Source organism: Martes martes, assembly GCF_963455335.1.
Source record: "Martes martes genome assembly, chromosome: 2".
NCBI lineage: Eukaryota > Metazoa > Chordata > Mammalia > Carnivora > Mustelidae > Martes > Martes martes.
This window is the reverse complement of record NC_137889.1, coordinates 69,264,205-69,286,518: the sequence shown is the minus strand read 5'-3', so window position 1 is coordinate 69,286,518 and position 22,314 is coordinate 69,264,205. Positions and strand designations below refer to the sequence as shown.

The 22,314-nt window shown below is 45.1% G+C and overlaps 1 protein-coding gene across 1 annotated transcript in view; it reads left to right on the top strand.

The window, feature by feature from the left end:
- Positions 1 to 22,314, top strand: part of TMEM154 (transmembrane protein 154) — a 41,668-nt gene that overhangs the window by 6,043 nt on the left and 13,311 nt on the right. The window contains exons 2-6 of the mRNA XM_080794701.1: positions 507 to 560; positions 14,667 to 14,927; positions 15,023 to 15,061; positions 20,738 to 20,765; positions 22,036 to 22,121. Of these exons, the coding sequence (XP_080650827.1) occupies positions 507 to 560; positions 14,667 to 14,927; positions 15,023 to 15,061; positions 20,738 to 20,765; positions 22,036 to 22,121 (468 nt within the window). The remainder of the gene's footprint in view (positions 1 to 506; positions 561 to 14,666; positions 14,928 to 15,022; positions 15,062 to 20,737; positions 20,766 to 22,035; positions 22,122 to 22,314) is intronic.

Below are 22,314 nucleotides of genomic sequence, written 5' to 3'. Positions count from 1 at the left end.
AATATGTTCATACTTGACAACCCCAACAATCCAATCCTAGCTATATACCCCAGATGAAGAACAAATGCACAGCAAAGAGGCATGGCCAAGAATGTTGATTGTAGCATTGTTTGAAAAGATGGAAAAAATAGAAACAACTTAAATGTGCATGCGCAGAAGAATACATGAAATTTAATACAGTCACAACATGAGAGATCATGAGATATCATACAACAGGTAAAATTAAGTAGTCCAAATGTATGAAGATGACTCAATCTCAAATGCAGTGTTGGCCAAAAGAGCCAATTGAAGATTATTATGCACAGAATGATTACATTTATTTTAAGTTTTTAAAAACACTCCAAATTATGCTTATATTGCTTAGGGATATAGGCATATTTGAAAAGTTGCAACTGATACTGTTAACTTCAGGAGAGCGGTTACCTTTGGAGAGGGTGGGAGGGGAATGAGATCAGGGTGGAGTACAAGAGGGGCTTCAACTGCATCTCTGATGTGATTCTTTTCAGAAAACACCACGAGAGCCCTGAAGACAGCAGATGGAGACCCTGGGGTTGATTCCAGTGAGTGTTCTGTTTTTTTCTGACCTGGAAGCTAGGAATGGTTTTTATGTATTTGAATGCTTAAATGAAAACTTATTTAAATGGTTAAATGAAACCTGCCTTTTGCTTTCTGGACCACAAGATCTAAAATATGTATTCTCTGTTCTTTAAGAAAAAGTTTGCCAACCCATCCTCTGGTCAATATGGAAAGGTATAAGAAAATCAGTGGTGGGTACTCAGTTATCTGTTACATTTTTCTCTCAAAAAAATGTAAAAAAAAAAAAGTATAACCTCAATACAGCTATTACCTTAAAAAATTAACATCATCATATATCCAATCAATGTTTAATTGCTCTGATAACTATCTTATAAATGTTTTTTAATAGTTGTTCTATTCAAATTCGGATCTAAACAATATCAACACCTTTAAAAAAAAAAGGTAGGTATACATTCATAATGAAAAATAACTAGAGTACCTCTGAATTCTTCTCAAGCTTTCCTCTATCCTTCCTTTCCATATTTCCCAATCTCTTTGAAAGACAGTCAACATGCCTTCATCTCAGCCCACTGACATCTGGCTGCTGTGCCAAGAACAGCCACTCAAATTCCTCTCTCTGGATCCCCAGTGCCTTCTAATAGCTAAACCCAAAGGACCCGTTTCTGTCCATATTGCATGTTCTCCTCTGTATCACTCAATGTAATCAACAATGATGGAAATGCTCCTCTTCCTTGGGTCTTATAATGCCATTTTCTCCTTGATTTCCTAGGACATTGATTGCCCCCTTCCATTTTGGGATTAGGAATCTTTTTCTTCCACCTGCTCATTTCATAGAAATGTCTATCTTTTTTTTTTTTTAAAGATTTATTTATTTATTTATTTGTCAGAGAGAGAGAGAGAGAGGAGCGAGAGTGAGCACAAGCAGACAGAGTGGCAGGCAGAGGGAGAAGCAGGCTCCCTGCCGAGCAAGGAGCCCCATGTGGGACTCGATCCCAGGACGCTGGGATCATGACCTGAGCCGAAGGCAGCTGCTTAACCAACTGAGCCACCCAGGCGTCCCAGAAATGTCTATCTTTTATTTCTTATTCCTTACAGCCTTCCTGGGCCATGGCATCCATGTTCATGGCTTTCATCTCACTCTGCGATTGATGATTCCCAAAAAACCACCCCCCACCAGGCCTAGCTGCCTGGCTCTAGATCCGTATTCTCGCCCTCCGTTCTCCTTGGGCACACGCCACAGGGACCCTAGGCTCAGCATGTCCAGAGAGGAATTCCTCAGCTCCCTGCTAGTCTAAGCCCTGTTAGCTCTCACCTCGTCTCCTTCATTAGCTTCTTAACTTATCTCCTAGCCTTTAGTCTCATCTCCAACCCCATTTCATGTAACACCCAGAGCAATAGCTCTATAACAAAAAGTTATCATTTCCTCCTGCACTTACCCCTTCAGTGGGATTTCATTTCCTTGGGGTAGCTTCCAAACCCCTGACATCATTTCAAGGCCCCTTATGAGTTATCCGGGGTTCCTTTCTGCTTACCCCCTGACACTCCCCCTCCACACGCCCTAGGTACAACTACTTGAATGTGTGTCAAACTCTGAGCCTTTCTGTGTGCTTCAACTGTAATGCCTTTCCCTGACATCTTTGCTGGATGAACTTCTGAGATTCATTTTAAGGATCTCCTCCTCTGTGAAGATTTCCTGGATCTTTCACTCCCAGAAGAATCAAGGCCTTTCTCTCCCATGTCCTCATGGGACTCCATACACAAACAATCATACACAATGGCTTTTATTAAACCACATTATAGTTATTGATGTATGTGCCATTGTCCCTACTTACCCGTGTTTTCCCTGGGAGGCATAGACCTGGTTTCATTCGCCTTTATATCCCAGGACCTACAACAGTGTCTGGTACATTATAGGCACATGACTGACTGAGGAATGATATGAAATTTATCCAAGATTTACGTATATTCACGACAGAATCATAACCATTTAAATAGTAAAATGAAATTGTGGTAATACCTGGATAAATATGATTTTTTAGTTAACCATGTTTTATTTTATTCCAAAATGTTAACTATTCCAAATCTTTTTATGTATAAATAGTTTACTTCTCACGCCAAAATGGCAAAAGTTACTGCTTCCCTTACTGTAGAGAATATTATGTAGCTGTATCTATGAGTAATACTGAGAAAGTACTTTTTTTTTTTTTAAAGATTTTATTTATCCATTTGACAAACAGAGAGGGATCACAAATAGGCAGAGAGGCAGGCAGAGAAAGAGAGGGGGAAGCAGGCTCCCCACTGAGCAGAGACCCTGATGCAGGGCTTGATCCCAGGACCCGGAGATCATGACCTGAGCCGAAGGCAGAGGCTTAACCCAGTGAGCCACCCAGGTTCCCTGAGAAAGTACTTTTTTAAAAAGATTTTTATTTGTCAGAGAGAGAGCACAATCAGCAGGGAGAGGGAGAAGCAGGCTCCCAAGTGAGCAGGGAATCCAATGCTGAGCTCAATCCCAAGGCCCCAGGACCATGACCTGAGCCAAAGGCAGGCACTCAACCGACTGGGCCACCCAGGTGCCCCCTGAGAATGTATCCTTATCCATCTTCCTCTCAAACTAGGGATGAAGTTCAGACCCAGGAAATATGCATTGAGCAGCATGACAATTTGCAGAAATGTCTGGTAGTCACAAACATTTTGGGGAGACTTTTGAAAAGAATACAAAAGGAAAACAAATTCCATAGATGATAAATTTCAAGCCAGTAAGAGCTGCTTTGAAAACTTGAAAAAGAAATAAAATTTCTGTAACGTAAAATAAATAGAAAAATCTGCCAGGGCTGTGGGGGGAGGGGAATGACAGCACAGAAACATTTCCTGATTAATTAAAGAAGGTAGTTTGAAAGGAGGGTTATTTACTGGAGAAGGGTCCATTTGGTGGTGGCATTTTGGTTTCTTTTCCTTGAAACAAAACCAAATCTAGTTTGTTTTTGAAATTTCCATTTTTCTTCCATGTGTCTTTGCTATATAGGAATTAAAATGTCTTTATTATTTCCTGCTTCCCCACCCCATTGTAGTTTTCAGAAACAGGAGACCAGTGGTTTCTAGGGCTTGCGGACATGTGCTTTTTTTTCCATTGACAATATTATTTTAAAAATTCATGTATTCTTTTTTAAACATATTGCTTCTTTTTTATGGTTAAGATTACTAGATTTAGCAAATAAAAATAAAGGACACCCAGTTAAAGGTAAATTTCAAATACACACTTTTTTGTGTGTGTTTAAGAACATCTTGTGCAATTCAGTATAAGTGGAGGCCACACAAATATTGCATGGGACACATTTATGCTAAAAAATTATTTGTTGATCTGATATTCAAATTAAACTGGCCATCCTGTACTTTTGTAACTCTATGACTAGGATTATCTTTTCTCAAGCAAAGACCATCCTTACTTTGGTATATCACTAAGAGCACAGGCATATTGGCCATGTACCCAATTAACAAATATTAGAAGAAAATTTAGGCTGAGCCCTAGACCAATCATGCAAATAATAAGTAAAGGAAGTGTGTTGGAAAAAAAACGAAACAAAACAAAAAACATCCCAGTGATTGCATAGACTAAAACCGGGAATCCAAGAATGGATCAACGTTAGAGAATCTACTAATGTAATTCATCCCATTAAACACCAGAAGAGAAAAAAAATTGCAGGATCATAATGATAAATGCAGAAAAGAGGCTGGCAAGAGAGTGGGACAGTCCAGCATCAGTAGTTCAAGCAGCAACACTCAGTTCTCAGTGCTGGAGCCCTGTTAGATTGGCCGGGATGGAGGGGCAGGATTGAGTCTTTCTCAAGGTAAAGTAGGATCCGAAGCAAGCAGGGCTTAGACACTTGGTAAGGGACTTTGCTGACCCCAGAATATCCAGCCCCCAATCTGCTCTCCTCTGACACTACTCTAGGGACCTCAGGAGATTGTCTCCTTCCTCAGCCTCCCAAACTCTTGTTCTGTGCTCCCTGATAGGCTGGCGATGAGAACTTCTGATTACACCTGTCCCCCTTTCTCCTGCAGCTGGTGATGAGGGTACCGTAGTCCCTGAGATACTAGCCCACATCCTTTCCCTGCTATCTTGTCCTCTGATTTGTCACAAACATGCATCTACCACTTCGTTTTTTGGCTTGTCCCTGTCTTTCGGTTGCTTTCTCTGACAACTCTGAGTTGTCGCACCTAGACGGAGGGCCTCTGTACCCCGAGGAGGAGCCTGTCTCCCTCCCCTACTCAGAGCGGGGCTGGTAGCAGGCCAGGGAGAGGACAAGGGCATGGCCAAGAACATTTGTTTCCAACTTACTCTCTAGAACTGTATTCTTGAAACTGGCTATTCAAAAGAGAGACAGAAACATAATAAAAATAGAAAAATATTCAGATTACTAATGACAATAGATATTATTTTAATAAAATCCGTTTTTTTCCATTTCAAAGCACTCGTGCATCTATTATCCCACTGATGGTAGAAAGAGTTTTAAATATGAAAAATGAAAAAAAAATATGAAAAATGTATGTGTATTCTGTCCCATAAAAATACTTGAATTCCTTTGAACTGCCAGGTTCCACAGGCTAGAATAGGTCTCCAGTGTGCAAAAAGGTAGTCAGACGGTCGAAAATGCAGCTTCCCCAGGTGAGTAACTTCAGACCGGGACAGCCTGAGGGTCTGGGCAAGTCTGATTAAATATGAGTAATCTTTCTCTCAAAAAGACATCAAAATAAACAGTTTAAAACAGAAAAGACATCAGAGCACTGTGGGCCCCCTTCATGGGGCATGTTTTCATCTGATAGTAAATTGTAATCGCAGGTGTTTCTCAAGGCAATGCGGTGAAAATGGAACCAAGCTTCACAAGTAAATTCCCAGAGCAGACTACCTCAGGGAAGCATTTTACCAGAAGACCCTCCTCAAAATAAGCAAAAGGAATATTTGTCAACTTTCTTTCAACATGAGACATCATCACCTTTAGTCAGCTGATGGCTGGAGAGAAAGGGTGGACAAAACACAGGCACCGCTTTCCCCTGAACCTCCCTGTGATAGTTAGAACCTGCCCTTACCCCTCAATGCTTTGCCTCCCATCTGTTCAGCCACACTTATGCTGACCATATCTTCTTCAGATAAATATGTCAGGAAAAATATGTTCAGGAATATTTTCAATTAACCAAAATTGTTAAATACATCATACAACAGAGCATATAATGAAAACAACAATCCTTCTGAGTCCCTAGTCCTGTCCCCAGAGAATTAGGTCACCTGTGGGAAACCATGTGGAACACTAGATTCCCTCCACCCCAACAAACAAAAACTACAAACATGAAATTTCATCACTCAGGAGTCTTCGCCTGGCATTAAACCGTTCCTCTCATTTTCCAGTGTTTTCTTTAAAATTCAGGTAACCTTTTGAGGAAACCACCTGAGAGCCGTAGTTCTCTTTGTGACTAAGAACGTACTGTGTGTATTCTTGGAAGAGGGTGGACAGAGAGAGGAGGACAGGATATTCTTGATAAAAAGGTGAGAGATGTCCTATTATTGTCTCTCCAACTAACCTGACTTATTTACATTTCCTGAGCAACTTGTACCCAATGGTGACTGCACAGCAGACAGGGTTCCAGGTGTTAGGGAGAGATACGATGCCAAAACGTGGAGGCATTTGGCAATAAACAAGTACCTGAACGAACTCCTCTCAGATGATAAACAGTAAGTCAGCATTGTTTTGAAACCAAGCAAACCAGAGAAAGGGCAGAACACTTCAGAAGCCATGAAGGATTGTGTCCCAGTGGCTCACCGTCAAGGGGCCATTGTCCATCCACTTGGTGTTGGCATGTTCTGGCATCAAACGCAATCGCCCTCCCACAGACAGGCTGGGGCCTCATGAGTCTGCTGAGTCATCTGTTCCCATTCTTCCCTGGCCCATCACAGCCAGATTCCACAGATGCTGAGCCACTGGTTTGTAAAAAGATGCCAGAACCGGAGAGAGAGACCGTTTACTTGATGGTCACAAAGGCCTATTCACCTATTCGTTTTGCTTCCAGAGGCTTCTTTCTGTGTAGGGGTCTCCACTCACCTTTAAAACTGGTAAGGGTTATCTTCACGAATAACAACAAATGAAAATAAAGTCAAGTGAATTACAGTTTAACTCAATAACTCTCAACCCAGCATACTTCCTTATTGCATGCTTACTGCTGAAAGCTCTGGGGCAGCTTTGAGGACATAGCGTTGCCCAGGTGCAGCTGCAGATACCCTCACATAACGGATGTGGGTGTAGCTTAAAACCCACCAGGCGGTGTTGGTGGACCGTGAGTGTTGAGAATAAGAGGTGTTACCAATAATTAAGCACAACTAAATAAGCTTGTCTGGGCAACTTAGACCAATAGCTGTCAAAGTATGGCGTCCAGACCAGCAGCGGCCGCATTGTGTTAGAAATGAAAATCCCTGGGGTACCTGGCTAGCTCAGTCAGTAGAGCATGTGACTATTGATTTTTGGGTTTTGGGTTCGAACCCCATGTAGGGTGGGGAGATTACTTAAAAATAAAATCTTAAAAAAAAAACAAACCCTTAAAATTCTTGGCGTCATCCCAGATCTGCTAAAGCAGAGACTCTAGGAGCAGGGGCCAGCACTCTGTGTTTGAGGAGCTCTCCAGGTGATTCTGACGCTAACATTTGAGGACCACTGGTATAAACCTCCAGGCTGAACTGTCTGCGGGCACTGCTGCTGGAGATGAGGGTTTTACGCTCCAGCACGTTCTCTCATGTTCAGACTTACTCAGGAAGTCATGGTTGTCACAGTCCTCTCTCAGTCCAGCCTGGCCAGAGTCTCTCAGGAGCTCCAGGCTTCAGTGATGATTCTTCAGCTACTGCATTCTGGTAATGGAGTTGGCAGCTTTTGGCATCCAACTCCCTGACCTCTGACTCTTCCCCGGTTTGCCAAGGAGGAGCATGGAGAGCAGGAGGGGAAGGTGCTGGAGTGGCCCAGGGGGAGACCGGAAATGGGTAGGGTTGGGGTACAGTGGTTCTCAACTTTGGAGTCACCTGGAGAACTGTGAAAAACCCTGTGGCCGGGGCTCACCACAGATATTGTGAGGTAAAGGTTTGGGCATCAGGAGTGTGGAAAGGTTCTGAAGTGATTCTTTCATGCAGCCAAGGCTGAGAACCCCTGGAGAGCTTCTTGGTTTGATTTTGTGTCATCCTTCTCACACTGACTGGCTCTTTGCTGTGTATAGCCATACAGGGGGCTGAGAAGTAGGCCAACTTCTTGAGTTTAGTGTCTTGAATGTCTTGAAATTCATATCCTCCCGTTACTCCTCAGAGCAGGAGTGAGTTTGAATGCCTGCCTTGTGTTTCCTTTCATTTCATTATCTGAATTATCAACTTGCTAAAAATCATAAAATAAAATGAAATATGGGCACCTGGGTGGCTCAGTAGCTTAAGCGTCTGTCTTCAGCTCAGGTCATGATCCTGGGGTCCTGGATCCAGTCCGCATCTGACTTGCAGCTCAGCGGGGACTCTGCTTCTCCCTCTGCCCCTACCCTCCTTTGTGGGTGCACATGCGCACTCTCTTTCTCTCTCTTTCCCTCTCTATCTTGCAAAAATAAATAAAGAAAATCTTAAAAAAATAAAGTGAATAAAAGTTGACATAAGACAGGCACAGAGTCCACATAACAAATGAAAGAATGGGTCCTCTGATTGAGGCCCAACCTACTTGATGCTATCCCAAGTTCACACCATTCTTCCGGCCTTGTTCTACTTTACATTATAACAGCTGCGTGCCATTCTTTCAGTTTGTACGTAATTCTTGTTTTGGGGGGATTTTTTTGTTTTTTTTTTTTTTCCCACTTAAAAAGAAAACTAGAGCTAGGTTGCATATTTGTTCCACTTTCAAAAAAAAGGGGAAGTTAGCTGGTTTGCCTCGCTGGGAAGCAGAGTCATTTCCACTTAGTGACGGTGTTTGGAGCAGGGGGAGGGGTGTGACATGCCTGTTCTGAGGCTGGGGCCGCCAGGCTCTCCAAGAACATTTCCCCCACTTTCTAACCTACCTCCGAGGATTTGCCCCAGGGTCCTTGCCAGATGTGTGGAGTATGGGTCCCAGATGTGTTTGCATGGATATTGTCAATAATTTTTCGGAAGGGACGCTGCAGGCACAGCTGATGAGCTGGTAATTTTAGGATTTGAGGATTAAAAGCCAAGTGGAGCTCTTTCCTCATTCCCATGCCCACACCCATGATGTAGAGATTTGGTGGAACCTGAGTGGAGGGAGAGAAATGGTGAAAGGGAGAGTGCAGGGTGGGAGCAGGGAGAGTGTGCGTGGGGACCCCTTGAAGACAGAGCTTCCGTGGTGGCCTGGAGCCCTGGCCGCCCCACACGGATTCCCTGGGCAGGTCATTTGCAGGGTCCGGGCCCCACGGGTGACCCTCACACAGCCTGTCTGTTTGTCCAGTACTGTCCTCGCTCTTCCTTCTTCTCTTCTGTACTTTTGCAGCCTAACGCCTCTCCCTTTTCGCTCACAGGCTGGACCCTCTCCATTACTGCAGCTTTCTAAGTTTTAGCCCCCGGGCCATACATATTTTACCCCGAAATAGGTCCAAATTTAGGTAAGCAGACATAACAAAAGAATGAAGCCGTTATAGCGGACAGATTAGTCCCCTGGGGAGCAGCAGAGAAACCAGTGAGTGAGTCTGGAGATGGGGGAGGGAGAAGGGGCAGAACACAAAGGAAGTAGCAAATCCACCAGCACCTGGCAGGAGTGTGGGGCTCTCTGGGTCAGCCTTAGCCGCATTTTCACGTCTGTGATTCCCTTTGCTCTTCGGGGGAACACGATGGGGTAGGCAGGAAAGGGGCCTCCTTTCCTGGCCTTTAAGAAAAGGAAGGTTGAAGCCGGAAGGGGCTTTCACAGGCCCTGTCGGTCAGCATCCTGCCTGCCACGATGCCACGGAGATGTCCACAAAGTCCGCACACCACACAAGACACGGCCCTGCACGTTCTGCTTCACACATAAGCCCCAGACTTGCTTCCTGAAAGAGAGTTCTGGGTTTTCCCGTAATAGCGCTGGACCCCTTAGGTTGGTTATCCCAGCAGCATAGGATGGTTCCTACAGGAAATCACTCTTGACAGTTATGGGCCTCAGCAAGTGTTGCTTAGAAAAGGCTGGGGTCCAAAGCATATCCGAGGTAGTGTGGTCTTAGGGGACCCTGTGTCCATTGGGTTAAGAGTTGCTGTTACCCCATGGGCCACAGGACAACCTCCATAATGTTCCTGAGAAACATCCCCTGAGTTGCCCTCTGGACTCCCCTGCCCTGTCTTGTGACCCCTGGCTCCTCTGCAGTTCCCACCTTGGGTTTGTCCATCCCTGGTTTTCTTCTGAACTGTTACCTAGGTCACCCATGCTTGGTCACTGTACCTGATTCAATGGCCCACCCTGGTTTCCCAGCTCCCCTGTTGATGACATGTAATGCTCCTGGCATGAACTCTTGGGACTGATCCCCACTCTTGGTCAACTTCTGCCCCTCCTTTCTCATCGGACACTCTCTGCACACCCAGTATTTTCCTAACTTACTTTCTGCCAGTCCTCATAGTGTGAGGCCTGGGCTGGAGCTATCTCGGAGAAGTTATGAGGGCAGACCTCTAAGAGTAGTTTGGTGCTGTCTCCTCTCCCCACTGCTCCCAACCCCCTCACCCCTGCTCTCTCTACACTTGAGACGAAATATGGACAGTACAGGGATGCCTGGGTGGCTCAGTTGGTTAAGCATCTGCATTTGGCTCAGGTCATGATCCCAGGGTCCTGGGATCTAGTCCTGCATCGGGCTCCTTGCTCAGTGGGAAGCCTGCTTCTCCCTCTGCCTGCTGCTCCCCCTGCTTTTGGTCTCTCTCTTTCTCTGAAAAATAAATAAATAAAATCTTTTAAAACAATACAGACTGTACAGGCACATGTGCCAACTGAAGGATGTACAGGGGTATTTATTGTGACATCTCTGAAAATGCAAAAGAAACAACCTAAATTTCTGTGAATAGGAATAGGTTATGATACAACCAGATAATAGGGGGAAAAACAGCTCTCTGTATAGAGACAGGAAATAATCTTGAAAACCAGTTTTTAAGTAAAAAAAAGCAAAGGGTAGAACATATGTAGACTTTGCTAACTTTTGTGTCAAAAAAAAAAAACAAACGAAAACAGGAAATGAAACTTACATAGGTAGGGAGTTTCTCTGGTAGGCAAAAGAAATAATGGCCACCTCCAGGGAAGAAACAGGAGTAACTAGGGGACGTGGTGTAGTGACATTTCCTTTCTGACCTTAGTACCATGTGCCTAAGTACCATGTCTAAGTACTTGTACCATGTATAAGTACCATGTGTCTAATAATTCAAAAATTCTAATTAAAAACAAGATAAACACTATAGGTGTGGAAATGTGGAAATAGATGGGGCTTTGGGGATCACCCCTTAGTTGTACAAACTAGGACAGTAAGCCACAGAGGTGAAGAATTCATTCAAATTCCCACTACTACGAAGTGAGAGAGTTGTGACTGGAAACTTCACTGTCCTTTGGCACCTATGCTCTAGGGAATGCGGTTTTCAAACCCCATGTAGCAGAACTTATAAATGTCAGGGTTGTAACCCAGGGCAAGACATTCGAGACTCAGTCTCTTCATCTGTAAAATGTGCACAATAAAGTTGTCATGAAGATGAAATTAGGCACTGCCTGTTATCCTAGCTAGTTCCTAGCATACAAAGCATCGGATTAATGCCAGTTACCATTATTTATTATTTTTGGCTATGATGGTGTTGGATGGGGCAGAGCGAGCTGGGAGGAAGGTTATCATAGAAGCATCTGGAGATGAAGGCTTGAAAGGTAAAGAAAAATAAAATAGGGAGAGAGAGAGACTGACCCCTTGGTTCTTATTCAGGTAGTCACTGGAGATTCTGAGAGAGTAAATGAGGCTTCATGTGGAAAACGTATGTTAGGGTTTAATGAGAGGGATATGGGGAGAGAAATGCCAGCCCTTTTCACTGCCAATTGTCACTAAAGACCACCTGTGACCAGCACTGCCCCTTATGCTGAAAAATGAATGTGCAACCTGGGACCATCTGGTTGTACCATTTCTCTTTCGTTCCTGATTATCCAAATGCCCTCGTTATTCCAGCTACCACATTTCCTTCCTTATTTTCTCTTCTTCTGGGGCCAGGGTCAAGTGGTGACTCAAAGCCTTCCTTGGAGGGGTGGGTGGTTGAGCGTCCAGCTCTTGGTTTTGGCACAGGTCATGATCTCAGGGTCGTGGGATCAAGCCCTGCATTGTGCTCTGTGCTCAGCAGGGAGTCTGCTTAAGATTGTCTCTCCCTCTTCCTCTGCCCTGCCTCCCGCTCCTGCTCTCTCTCTCTTTCTTTCTCTAAAATAAATAAATTTTAAAAATAAAAAAAAGCCTTCCTTGGACAGGTGCCAAGCCCATCTTGCTGTTCTGGGCAGCTTTGCCCACAGTGTATCCAGGCTGAGGAGGAGTCCAGCAGAGCCAAGGTTTCTGGGACCAATCCCCTCGCCCTTCCCTTTCATGACAGGAAGCCACCTCCCTATAGACAGAGGAGCAAGGACAGGGGGTTCTCTCTCTTGTTCACCACTTGATGACTGGTGATCATCATATTCCTATCTTATCGGTAGGAAAGTACCATGTGAGGTTTACCATGCTCGGGTTCTGCGACTGGCCCTCTTGGGTTCAAATCCTCCTTCATGATTGCTCTGTGACTATGGGCAAGCCGTGTAACCTCTTTGCCCATCTGGAAAAATGGTAAGGGCAAATGAGGTAATCCGGGTAAAAGAGCACAGGACTTGTCTTGGTCAGTTCTCTAGGAAGATTAGCCTGACATAGTGGCGGCAGCCTCAGCTGTAGTAGAAGTAAGGGAATGAGATAAAAGGCAAGTCTGGGGATTCGAGGAAGGTCCGTGGGCACTGACCTCAAGGAACAGGGTCAGTACCACCAACCGCACCTGCAAAGGTGCTGCTCCCCTTCCCCTACCCCCGATGCCCCGTAAATGTCTAGTTGTCTCTGGTTGGATTATCAGTGAAGCGTGCTATTTGGTCCCAATAGTTCTGCAAACAAGGTGACTCTAATGAAGAGATTGTTCTGTCCTCTAGTGAAGAACAAACATCTTTTCCTGGTTCGGGGTGATACATGATGAATCAAAGCTCTTAACATAGGTTATTATTATTAACTTATTACCTTGTTTCAAAAACATATATATAGACAAAGCCACTTACCCCAGACAGAGGTCAACAAATAGTAGACATTTTTTAAAATCCTGCTTGTGGCAGAAACACGTGAGGAACACTGGTTAGTTAGACTCTGCAATTTGTGATTGATTCTGATGGTTTTGGGTGGCATTTACCAATGAGATTTTCAAGTGGATTCCCTGGTCTTGGAGGAAACTGAGACGTTGGTCTATATAACAACAACAACAAAAAAAAATTAGACTGTGATCAAACAAATATTTTCATAAATAAAATCAGAGCAATCCATCGTCATTGAATCACACAGATGGATAGGAGTGGCATGGGCCCTGAAGGGACCCGCTCCGACGTTCCGCAGGGCGAACTGACTTCTGGGTAGAGAGCTTGACTTGTAGCAACTGACTTTTCCATTTGCACAGCACCTTGCTCTTTAGAAAGAATTTTCCCATCCGTCACCTTATTGGATTAGTTTTCTATGGCCCGAACTCGTATACTCTCTTCCTTGGCGGGCCCCATTTGAAGGATAAGCAATGCTATGCTATGGTAGGATGAAAACCTTCTGCTTACCTTACTGTGATCACTACATAGCCAAGGTGAGGGGAGATTTGTCAGATAATCGTCAGGCTCATAGTCCTTCCCTGCCCTGGGACGAGCCCCAGGATGGCTTTCCAACACAATCGGAAATTCAAACAGAATGAACTTGCTTAAAGTTTCTTAATAGGGAAAGTTCTAAAAATGCTTTTTATGAAATACATTTAAATATTGGTGTAGTTTCCTTAGTCCCTAAGGGAACTTCCTCCTTAGAACGTCGCCTTACAAACGAAGTACACGCTGTGTTTTTCTTTAGAACCCAGGAAAATTTCTGTCAGATAATTTCAGAGAGACTCAGTTCTCTGCACAGTGTGGGAACTGACACTGAAACCCAATCAGCCACCCCAGTTTCTAAGAATTCTTCCACATGGATAGGTAACCTTTTATTAAAAATTAGGACAGGGACGCCTGGGTGGCTCAGTTGGTTAGGCAGCTGCCTTCGGCTCAGGTCATGATCCCAGCGTCCTGGGATCGAGTCCCACATCGGGCTCCTTGCTCTGCAGGGATCCTGCTTCTCCCTCTGCCACTCTGTCTGCCTGTGTTCGCTCTCTCTCTCTCTCTCTGACAAATAAATAAATAAAATCTTAAAAAAAAAAAATTAGGACAGTCTGGGACACCTGGGTGGCTCAGTCAGTTAAGTGTCAGAGACTTGGACTCTTGGTTTGGGCTCAGGTCATGATCTCAGGGTCGTGGGATCGAGCCCCATATTGGGCTCCGTGCTCAGTGGGGAGTCTGCCTCAGATTCTCTCTCTCCTTCCACCCCTCCTCCTCAGATCCTGCCCTTCCTCACGTGAGGGCACACACAATCACACTCTCTCAAATAAATAGATAAATAAATAAATAAATACAATCTTCCAAGACAATTGGGACAGTAGGTATTCCTTTATACATAAGTGTTGCAAGGAAAGTAGTTCCCTTCTAGTAGATACGAATTTAGGTTTATCCAGAAATGTTATTGAAGTAGCATGATCCCCTGTAGGAGATGTTCTGGAATATCAGCCTTGACACAACAAAGCTTCTCAATGCCCTTTGTGCAAGTGTGTCTAACGTACCTGGTCAAGGCTAACCTGCCTGCATTTGTGAAAGGTTTCTCTCCGGGCTCTGATCCCATGTTCAATATACTCCCAGCCTGAGCTCCATTTATGTTAAATCGATACTCGGTCACACTGAACTGGAAAATCAAAGGCAGGGGACCAAGTTTACCATGGGATGCATGTAGGATGTATTTAAAAATCATTGAAAACATGACATAGTAGCTTTATCTCCATGGCAATCTCAATTTTGTGTGTGTCCCTACAGATTATTTTGAGGAAACAGAACAGTCAGCAGATATGTCCCTGGAAGAGGAAAGAAGATATGAAGATTTTAATATACAAAATACATTTGATACAGTGACCACAGGAGCACTCACTGCAAATTCAAGTTTTAGCGACTTTGACGAGGATGAGAATCAGTTAGAGTTTGTATTAATGGTGTTGATCCCACTGGTTTTATTTGCCCTCCTACTTTTATCAGTGATAATCCTTATAATACGCTATAAAAGAAAAAAAGCCAAACAAGGTAAATATTTTGTATGTTCCTATTTCTGGACAATTGCTTCACATGTTAACAAACCATCCGTAAAACAAAATATTTTTTTTGCTTCTTCTACACAGAAACTTCTAGCCGAGGATCTCAGAGTGCCTTACAGACATGTGAGTAGGATCCTAATGCTGTCTGGAGTGGGGAGTGGGGGAGGAAAAAGAAGGGAGATGTTTTAAAGTTGAGCAACCAGGGCTACCTAAAATAGTAAATGATGACTATTTCCTTATTTTTCAAAAAGGGAATGGCTTCGGCCTAAATTGAGATTTAAAACACACAGCTGCCATCTCTGTGCCTAATCCAGATGAGGGCCTTATCTAATATTGGCCAAGAGGTCCATGCAGCTTTCCCTAAATTGGAGGAAACACTCAAAATGGCGAAGCTGTGGGTCGGCTTGGGATTGGGGAAGGGAAGGTTGATACCCTGCGCTCGTCTCCACCGGAAGAGGATTCTTCTGTTGTATATTCTGTGTATTATATATGATATATTCTGTATATTTCTGTTGAAGATACTGTTTTCTTCTTCATGCCCCATCCCAATCTGGTTATGAAAAGATCCGAGTAAGCATTGTTCTTATTCTCATTAAAGCTATGCTAACTTTCGTATGAGATTCCTAGTAGGATGAAGATTACCAGCATCAGTCTGAAACCAATCTGATAGAGAATTCCCTAGGTCAGAGATCCCTCTGTGTGTATTCAATTCCAAATCTAGGAGCAACAAATACTAGGTGTCAGGGTTTTCTAAGTCCAGAGCAGACTTGAGTACTTTTGGCTTGTACTGGTAAAAATGACTTAAAGTTGAAGCCTTTGGTTGTTCCAAAAATCACTCAAGAATGAGACCATCGCTAATGAGCTACATATTGATATGTATATACAAAACTCACTCAATATCCCTTACACTCACTAACAGGACACCTCTGGCTTTGAGATCGTGCCCTTAGCCTGCGGGACTGGCTCACTGTCCTTGACTAGCAGAGCCTTTAAGCTCTCGGCAGGAGCTATAAATGGTCATTTTCCATTATACCAGCAGGTATGGTAAATGCGAGCTAGGGAAGGAGCACTGATGTGCGTTAGCTTTCTTGGCAGGAGCCAATATCATAGATTCCAAGGGAGTCGAAAAAACACATGTTTCTCCACTGCTTGAAATTTCGGGGTGACCTAGTAACAGTGGTCACATGGGAGCTCCTTTGTAAGCCAAAGAAAAAGATAAAGCAAACAGAGCTGTCTGAACCTCATTTTTTTAAACCTCAGGACAGTGAGAACTTCCTGCCTAAACCATAGCCCAGTAGCCCGTCTTATCTAACGATGTCATGGGGCTTGGGGGGCAGGAGAGGGGTGTCCATTCAAATGTGCATACTTTCAGACTCTAAATACAGAAAGGGATTTTTCATGGAACTTCACCGTGAGCATTTCCAAGTTCAAAAGCTATTTGCCATCAAGAACTGGCCTCCTTCTCAGAGGGCTCATGCACCCTGTACTGGAGCCACACTTCCAAGTATTTGCTGCTCCCAGAGCCTGGCTTACACGTTCATGATGTTTTCTTACATGACGGGTTGACACTACTCTCCTGTTTGGGATTTCCTTCTTGTCTGCTTGGCAACCTGCCACCTTCTTCTTCCATGCCCACTTCTGAAGTTTTTATGAAGCCTTGAGTAATCACTCCCTGGGCAAAATGAATGAATCATGGTCTCTTCTCGGCTCTTACAGACTGTGGTCTCACTTACGGTGCATGATATTTATGTTGGCGTAAGTTGGTGACTTGTCTTTTTTTTTTTTTTTTTTTTTTGGTCTCTCTTACTAGGTTATGTTCTCTTTAGGACCAAAAGAACCAAGGACTCGCCTTGTTTATCTTGTTTAATGGTGTGGTTTGGAGGTTAGAGTGTGGACTCCGGAACCACACTGCCTGGGTGGCTTTTTTCCCTAGCCCTGTGACTTCTCTGATTCAGTTTCCTCTTCTGTGAAATGGGCAAATCCAACACTGGGCTTACAGAGCTATCGTGAGAAGTAAACGGATTCATCTATGTAAACCATTTGGGAAAAAGAGTAACTGGCATGTTGTGTTAGCTGCTGCTTCTTATGATTACTGCCCCTTTAACCTGACACAGTGTGTAGCCCAACACATATATCAGCGGCCCGATAATTGTGGTTGAAAGAGCGAGTTCATGAAACAGTGTTAGCATTTTTTTTTAGAAGAGCATCTACCTATTCCCAGAGATAAAGAGAAACTTGAAACTTATTCTTGATACAAATTGGCACATTCTTTTTGTTTTAAATATACCTCACTTTAAGAGAAACAACACAGACATCTTAAGTTTTCAAAACAATTGCTTATCACAAGTTTTGATAGAGAGAGCTTTATTTGAATATTTCTTTTACTATAGATATGGATGGTTCACTGCTTAACACATGGGTATCTCTTCAAACAAACTAAATGCTGGAAAGTTGATTACTCCTGTCTGCCAAAGTCCATATTTAATGTTATAATGCAAGTCAATTAAAAGAGAGAGGTGCCTGGGTGGAGAAGTTGGTTAAGTGTCGGACTCTTGATTTTTGGCTCAGGTTATGCTCTTAGGGTTGTGAGTTTGAGGCCCACGTCAGGCTCCATATTCAGCAGGGCATCTGCTTAAGATTCTCTCTCCCTCTCCCTCTGCGCCCCCTCCCCAGCTCTCTAAAAAACAGATAAAAGGAGAGGGTTCAAATTAACAAAATGTGATTTAAATATTTTTTTTTCCAGGAAAAATAAAACTGTCATGCTGGGTCAGACCAGCATTTTGCTTGGAAAGCATCCAAAACAATATTTTATGGGAGGGCATGGGTGACGTCCCCTCAGCAAGTTAGAAATAGACATGTTTGTTCCCCTGCTCCCCCATGAGAATAGAGCCTGGTGTGTTCTTCATCACCAGGAAGTAAGCCTATACATTCGATGACAGGGGAGGACCTGGCCAACACCTGTAGCAAGAACCCTTCTTCTGCCTGGCAATCACGTTCTTCCTTTGGGCTTGTCCATTTCAAGTCCAGGAGAAGGAAAGTGCTAGGCGGTAACTCTGTTCTACTGTCCTTCTTCCTAGACCTCCAGGAGTTACATTTGCAGTTGTTCTTATTTAACATTTATTAAGGGTCTCCATGGGTTGTGTATCTATGAGAGCTGCATGGAAAACAGCTGGCATTAAGCCTCACTTTAGGCGGGCTGTGACGGCGTGGCACCTGGCACGGCTCAGTACATCTCCAGAAAGACACTCTCTCTCTTGCTGAGGGTTCCGCATGGAAAAAAAGCTTAAGCAAGCCAGTCCCCTATGGAGCTCTGGCCCCCACCGCGAAGTGCCCCACCCCCCTCCGCCAGCCCAGCAATCCCACCACCAGAGGTGCACAGAAGAGAGTGGCTGACCTTGGGGCACGGGTGGCTAAGTGGGTGTAACTGGGAACTGGAGGGGGAGGACAAAGTGGGAAGGAGGGTATGGAATGGAAGGGCTGTAGGAGGAAAGATGGAATTAAGAGCAGATGGGGGTTGTGTAAGAGGTGCATTTGCCCTCCGGTTGCAAAGGGAGGAGATGGCTATTAATAAAGACATAGAGGCCAGGTGGAGTGGTGCGGGCAGCGCCTGATTGCTGGGGACATGTAATTGGTCTCCCTCCTGGCTTAATGCTCGGCGCTGGTGAGCTCTCCCAGATGTTTTTCTGTTGCCATGGCGGCTGGGCCAGGGGTAATGGTAGACGAGGCCACAGAAGGCTTTCTGCTCTGTTTGAATACCGATTACAGGAGCCTCCTGTTTGTTGCGTCTGGAGCACTTCTGTAATGGGTTTTTAAACTTTTCTGTCATCTGCATGCAGGGATGGCTTTCGCTTGCCACAAAGCCTGCAGGCGCTCAAATTATAAAGATAAACCCCTGCCTTCTACGGTGGGGCTGAGGGGCCACTTGCTCCCTGAGAAATTAGTGTATGTTTGGGGGTTGGGCGTATTACTAAGCAAGAAAGGAGGGGGAGGGAAAGGGGGGAAGTGACACACCAGAGGGATCCTATGGGTCACCTATGGGAGGGGCTCAATTGTGTAGTAAAATCCCTTAAGGAAATAGCATGTCAATTTGAGATTTTAAAAATACATAAAAAATGCAAGATGCATATACTCCCCTCTCCCCAGTCCAAGTGTCTGAGGATCAGGCATCTGCAGGGAGCTTCCGGTTCCTACCAGGCCAGAAAGGCATAACCCAGAGGCCCTGGAAGGTAGGCAGTCATGGCACGAAACTTCCATCTGTGCCTAGCTTTCCTGGATCAGCAACACCGTGGAAGCTTGCCAACCCCCAGGAAATGACACCGGCTCCCGGCTTCCAGGAGCTTGGTTCCAGGTGCCTGCCGGCTGCATTTCCTCAATGGAGATCTGTGTTTCTGCAGGCCTGGCAAAAAAAGACCCCTGACTTTCGAGGATCGGGAACATCTGACTGTTCGGGGGTCCTCTGCGAAGTGGTTTGCTTCTCAATGGTTTCACATCACAGAAGGTGCTGGGGGCCTATGCTCTCCAGTCACGTGTCATCACCGCCTCGTTTCTCTGGAGGCATCCCTTCCCCTGCCAAGCAAAACAGAGCTGGAACTGGGGCCCCGGGGTCTGCTTCTTGCTGCACGTTCGTGTGGAGCCCAGTGGGCATTTGATGTCCTGTTACCCGGTTCTCACGTCGCCCACAGCAACACAAAGCTGGTTTGCTCAAAGCTGCACTTTTACGGTATTACGGAAGTCTGAAACATTGGGCATGAATTTAATCCGCGTTGGACCATCCACATTAAGACCTTCTCATTTATTCAATACCCATTTACCGGGTGTTTACCGGCTACTGTGTTAGCTGGATGGAAAGTGAGGGGACATCAGGGCAAACAAGACTGGCATGATCTCTGCCCTTCTGGAACTATGTTTTAGCCAGAGACACAGACAAAATTAAGCCGATGGATTGATCACCGACAAATTGGGTCAAATGCTATAAAGGAGTAAGAAAGGTGCTGGGCTGGGGAACAACGGGAAAGGTGGGCTGTCCTTCAGATATAGGGTGCTCCTTGAGGAGACAGTATAAACTGAGACCAGAAGGGGAGTGAAGAGTCCAGCCAAGCAAACAGCAGGGGTGAGAGCAGAGTTCGAGGGGAGCCCCTGATGGAGGTTACCACAGCCTGATCCGGGACAAAGGGATAGTCACAGTGTTGGGCTTGATGTGTCACAAGGAGAGATGCAACAGTGATTTTTTTTTTTTTAAGATTTTATTTGCTTATTTGACAGAGGAGAGATCACAAGTAGACAGAGAGGCAGGCAGAGAGAGAGGAGGAAGCAGGCTCCCTGCTGAGCAGAGAGCTAGAAGCGGGGCTCGATCCCAGGACCCCAGGATCATGACCTGAGCTGAAGGCAGAGGCTTTAACCCACTGAGCCACCCAGGCACCCCAACAGTGATGTTTTGAATGGGACATTTTGGGGCAGGGGACCAAGGAGCCATCCCTCTTGTTTCATTCCTACATGCCTTCCCTCACACTGTTTTCTTCTTTATATGGATTAAAAAAATAAAAAGGAATAAACTTCTGATTTGCGGTAAACCCTCTCAGAGGACCGTCATATCTTAAAAAAACAAACAAACAGATTTTATATGGCTGAGGACCTCATTTCAATATGGCACATATCTGACTCAGGCTAACTATTGCTCCCTTAAAAATGCTATTTGAAGTCATCTCTTATCTTCATAAAGGAGTTTTGAGCTGTGGTTGAAATAAAAAGTTGTTACAGACAGTGAAAGCTAACGTGACCTTTGTATTTTCTTCTCTTTAGGTGAACTGGGAAGTGAAAACATCAAAGTGTAAGTCCTCGTTGCCTGTGACCCAGCTCAGTGAGGACAGGGATGTCAGGGAGAGGAGCAGATTAGAGAGCCATCTGCCTTTTTAGGAGTTTTTGTTCTGACACCCTTGAGGGACCCTTGAGGGGCTCTTATTTCCTGGACCCCAGGAGAGGGCCCTGAGCAGCCTACTAGGGGAGGGGGACGCACGCTAGTCCTCCAACCCCAATTCAGGAATCTGGGCGAAGAACAAGGTCCTCTTCAGAAAAAACATCTCTGTTGACTGCTAACAGTTCCAAATGCATTGTAGTTCAATACTCTGATTCTGGGTGTATTTCAAGGACACCGGTTCGTTTATTCTGGTTAAACATTTTATCACCAGGAAAGATAGGTTCCCTGGTATTAAAGGAGGAGAGCCCTGCTAGAAGCCTAAAGTTCATGTGGCAGAACCACATTGGGGTGGAGGGAGAAGGGGAATGGTGGGGGAGAGGAAGGAAGGATGGAGTGGGGAGTGGGGGGACAGAGTGAGAGAGGGGGAGAGAGGGAGGGAGGGGGAGAAAGAAGGTGGGGAGGAGAGGAAGAGAGAGAGCAAGATTCCTCTAGAAGAGTGTTCTGGGACCCCCCCCCCTCCGCCCCAGCAACCGGCTTCTTTAGACACTTTGCTCACTTCCTCCACATGGTGTCACGCCCATGCTGCGGTTCACAGCTGGTGGTCATCCTCCCCAATACCATTTACATTAACAGGATCTTCTTTCCCATAATTGTGGATTCAGAGCCCTGGTAAATGAGGCCGGTGGGTTTCTGAATGCAAGGGCTCTATTTCTCCATGACAAAAAGCCTGGGAATTGAAAGTAGAGGTGAGGAAAACAGCCTGTTCACGGTGGCCCCTTGACCTGGGGCACAGATCAGAAACCTCAAAGAAAGGGAAGTCAAATTAAGCAAGGCAAGAATGCTCAACAGGGCAACTCCCCTGAGGCTCGTCATGGTGGAAGGCTGGCACAAGTTTGTACCTTCCAGGGGGCGGTCAGAGTCTCCTGGGTTCCCTTTGAGCTCCCTCTGTGCCCTCTGTCTTTGGATCGGTGATAGAGGAAGCTTTGTTTTAATTCTAGCCTTTCCTCCTTTTAGAGTTTGGTACGGGAAAGAGGGCAAACCCCGCCTTCCCCCCCATCTGCCCAGGAGTGTCACTCATGAGATCAAGTTCACTTTTCTCCCACACAATGTTCCAGGCTCTCCCAAAAGGGAAGGCTCACACCACGCTTCTTTGGGTTTCAACACGGTTTTTGCTTCCCTTTAGCCCCATTTTTGAGGAGGACACACCCTCTGTTATGGAAATCGAGATGGAAGAGCTTGACAAGTGGATGAACAGCATGAATAAAAATGGTATGGTCACCTAAAGTTGCTTTTTCTGTCTTCTCTAGTCTGAGAAGGCTGCGGGGTTTTAGAAGTACCCATAAATCCTGGAGTGTGACGGTGTGAGCCCAATCCACGTTAGATCTGGAACAAGCAGATCATGAACCTGGGTCTGGCCATCCTTAAAGACGGCATCACTTGGTGCCATTTGTTCTTATTTTTG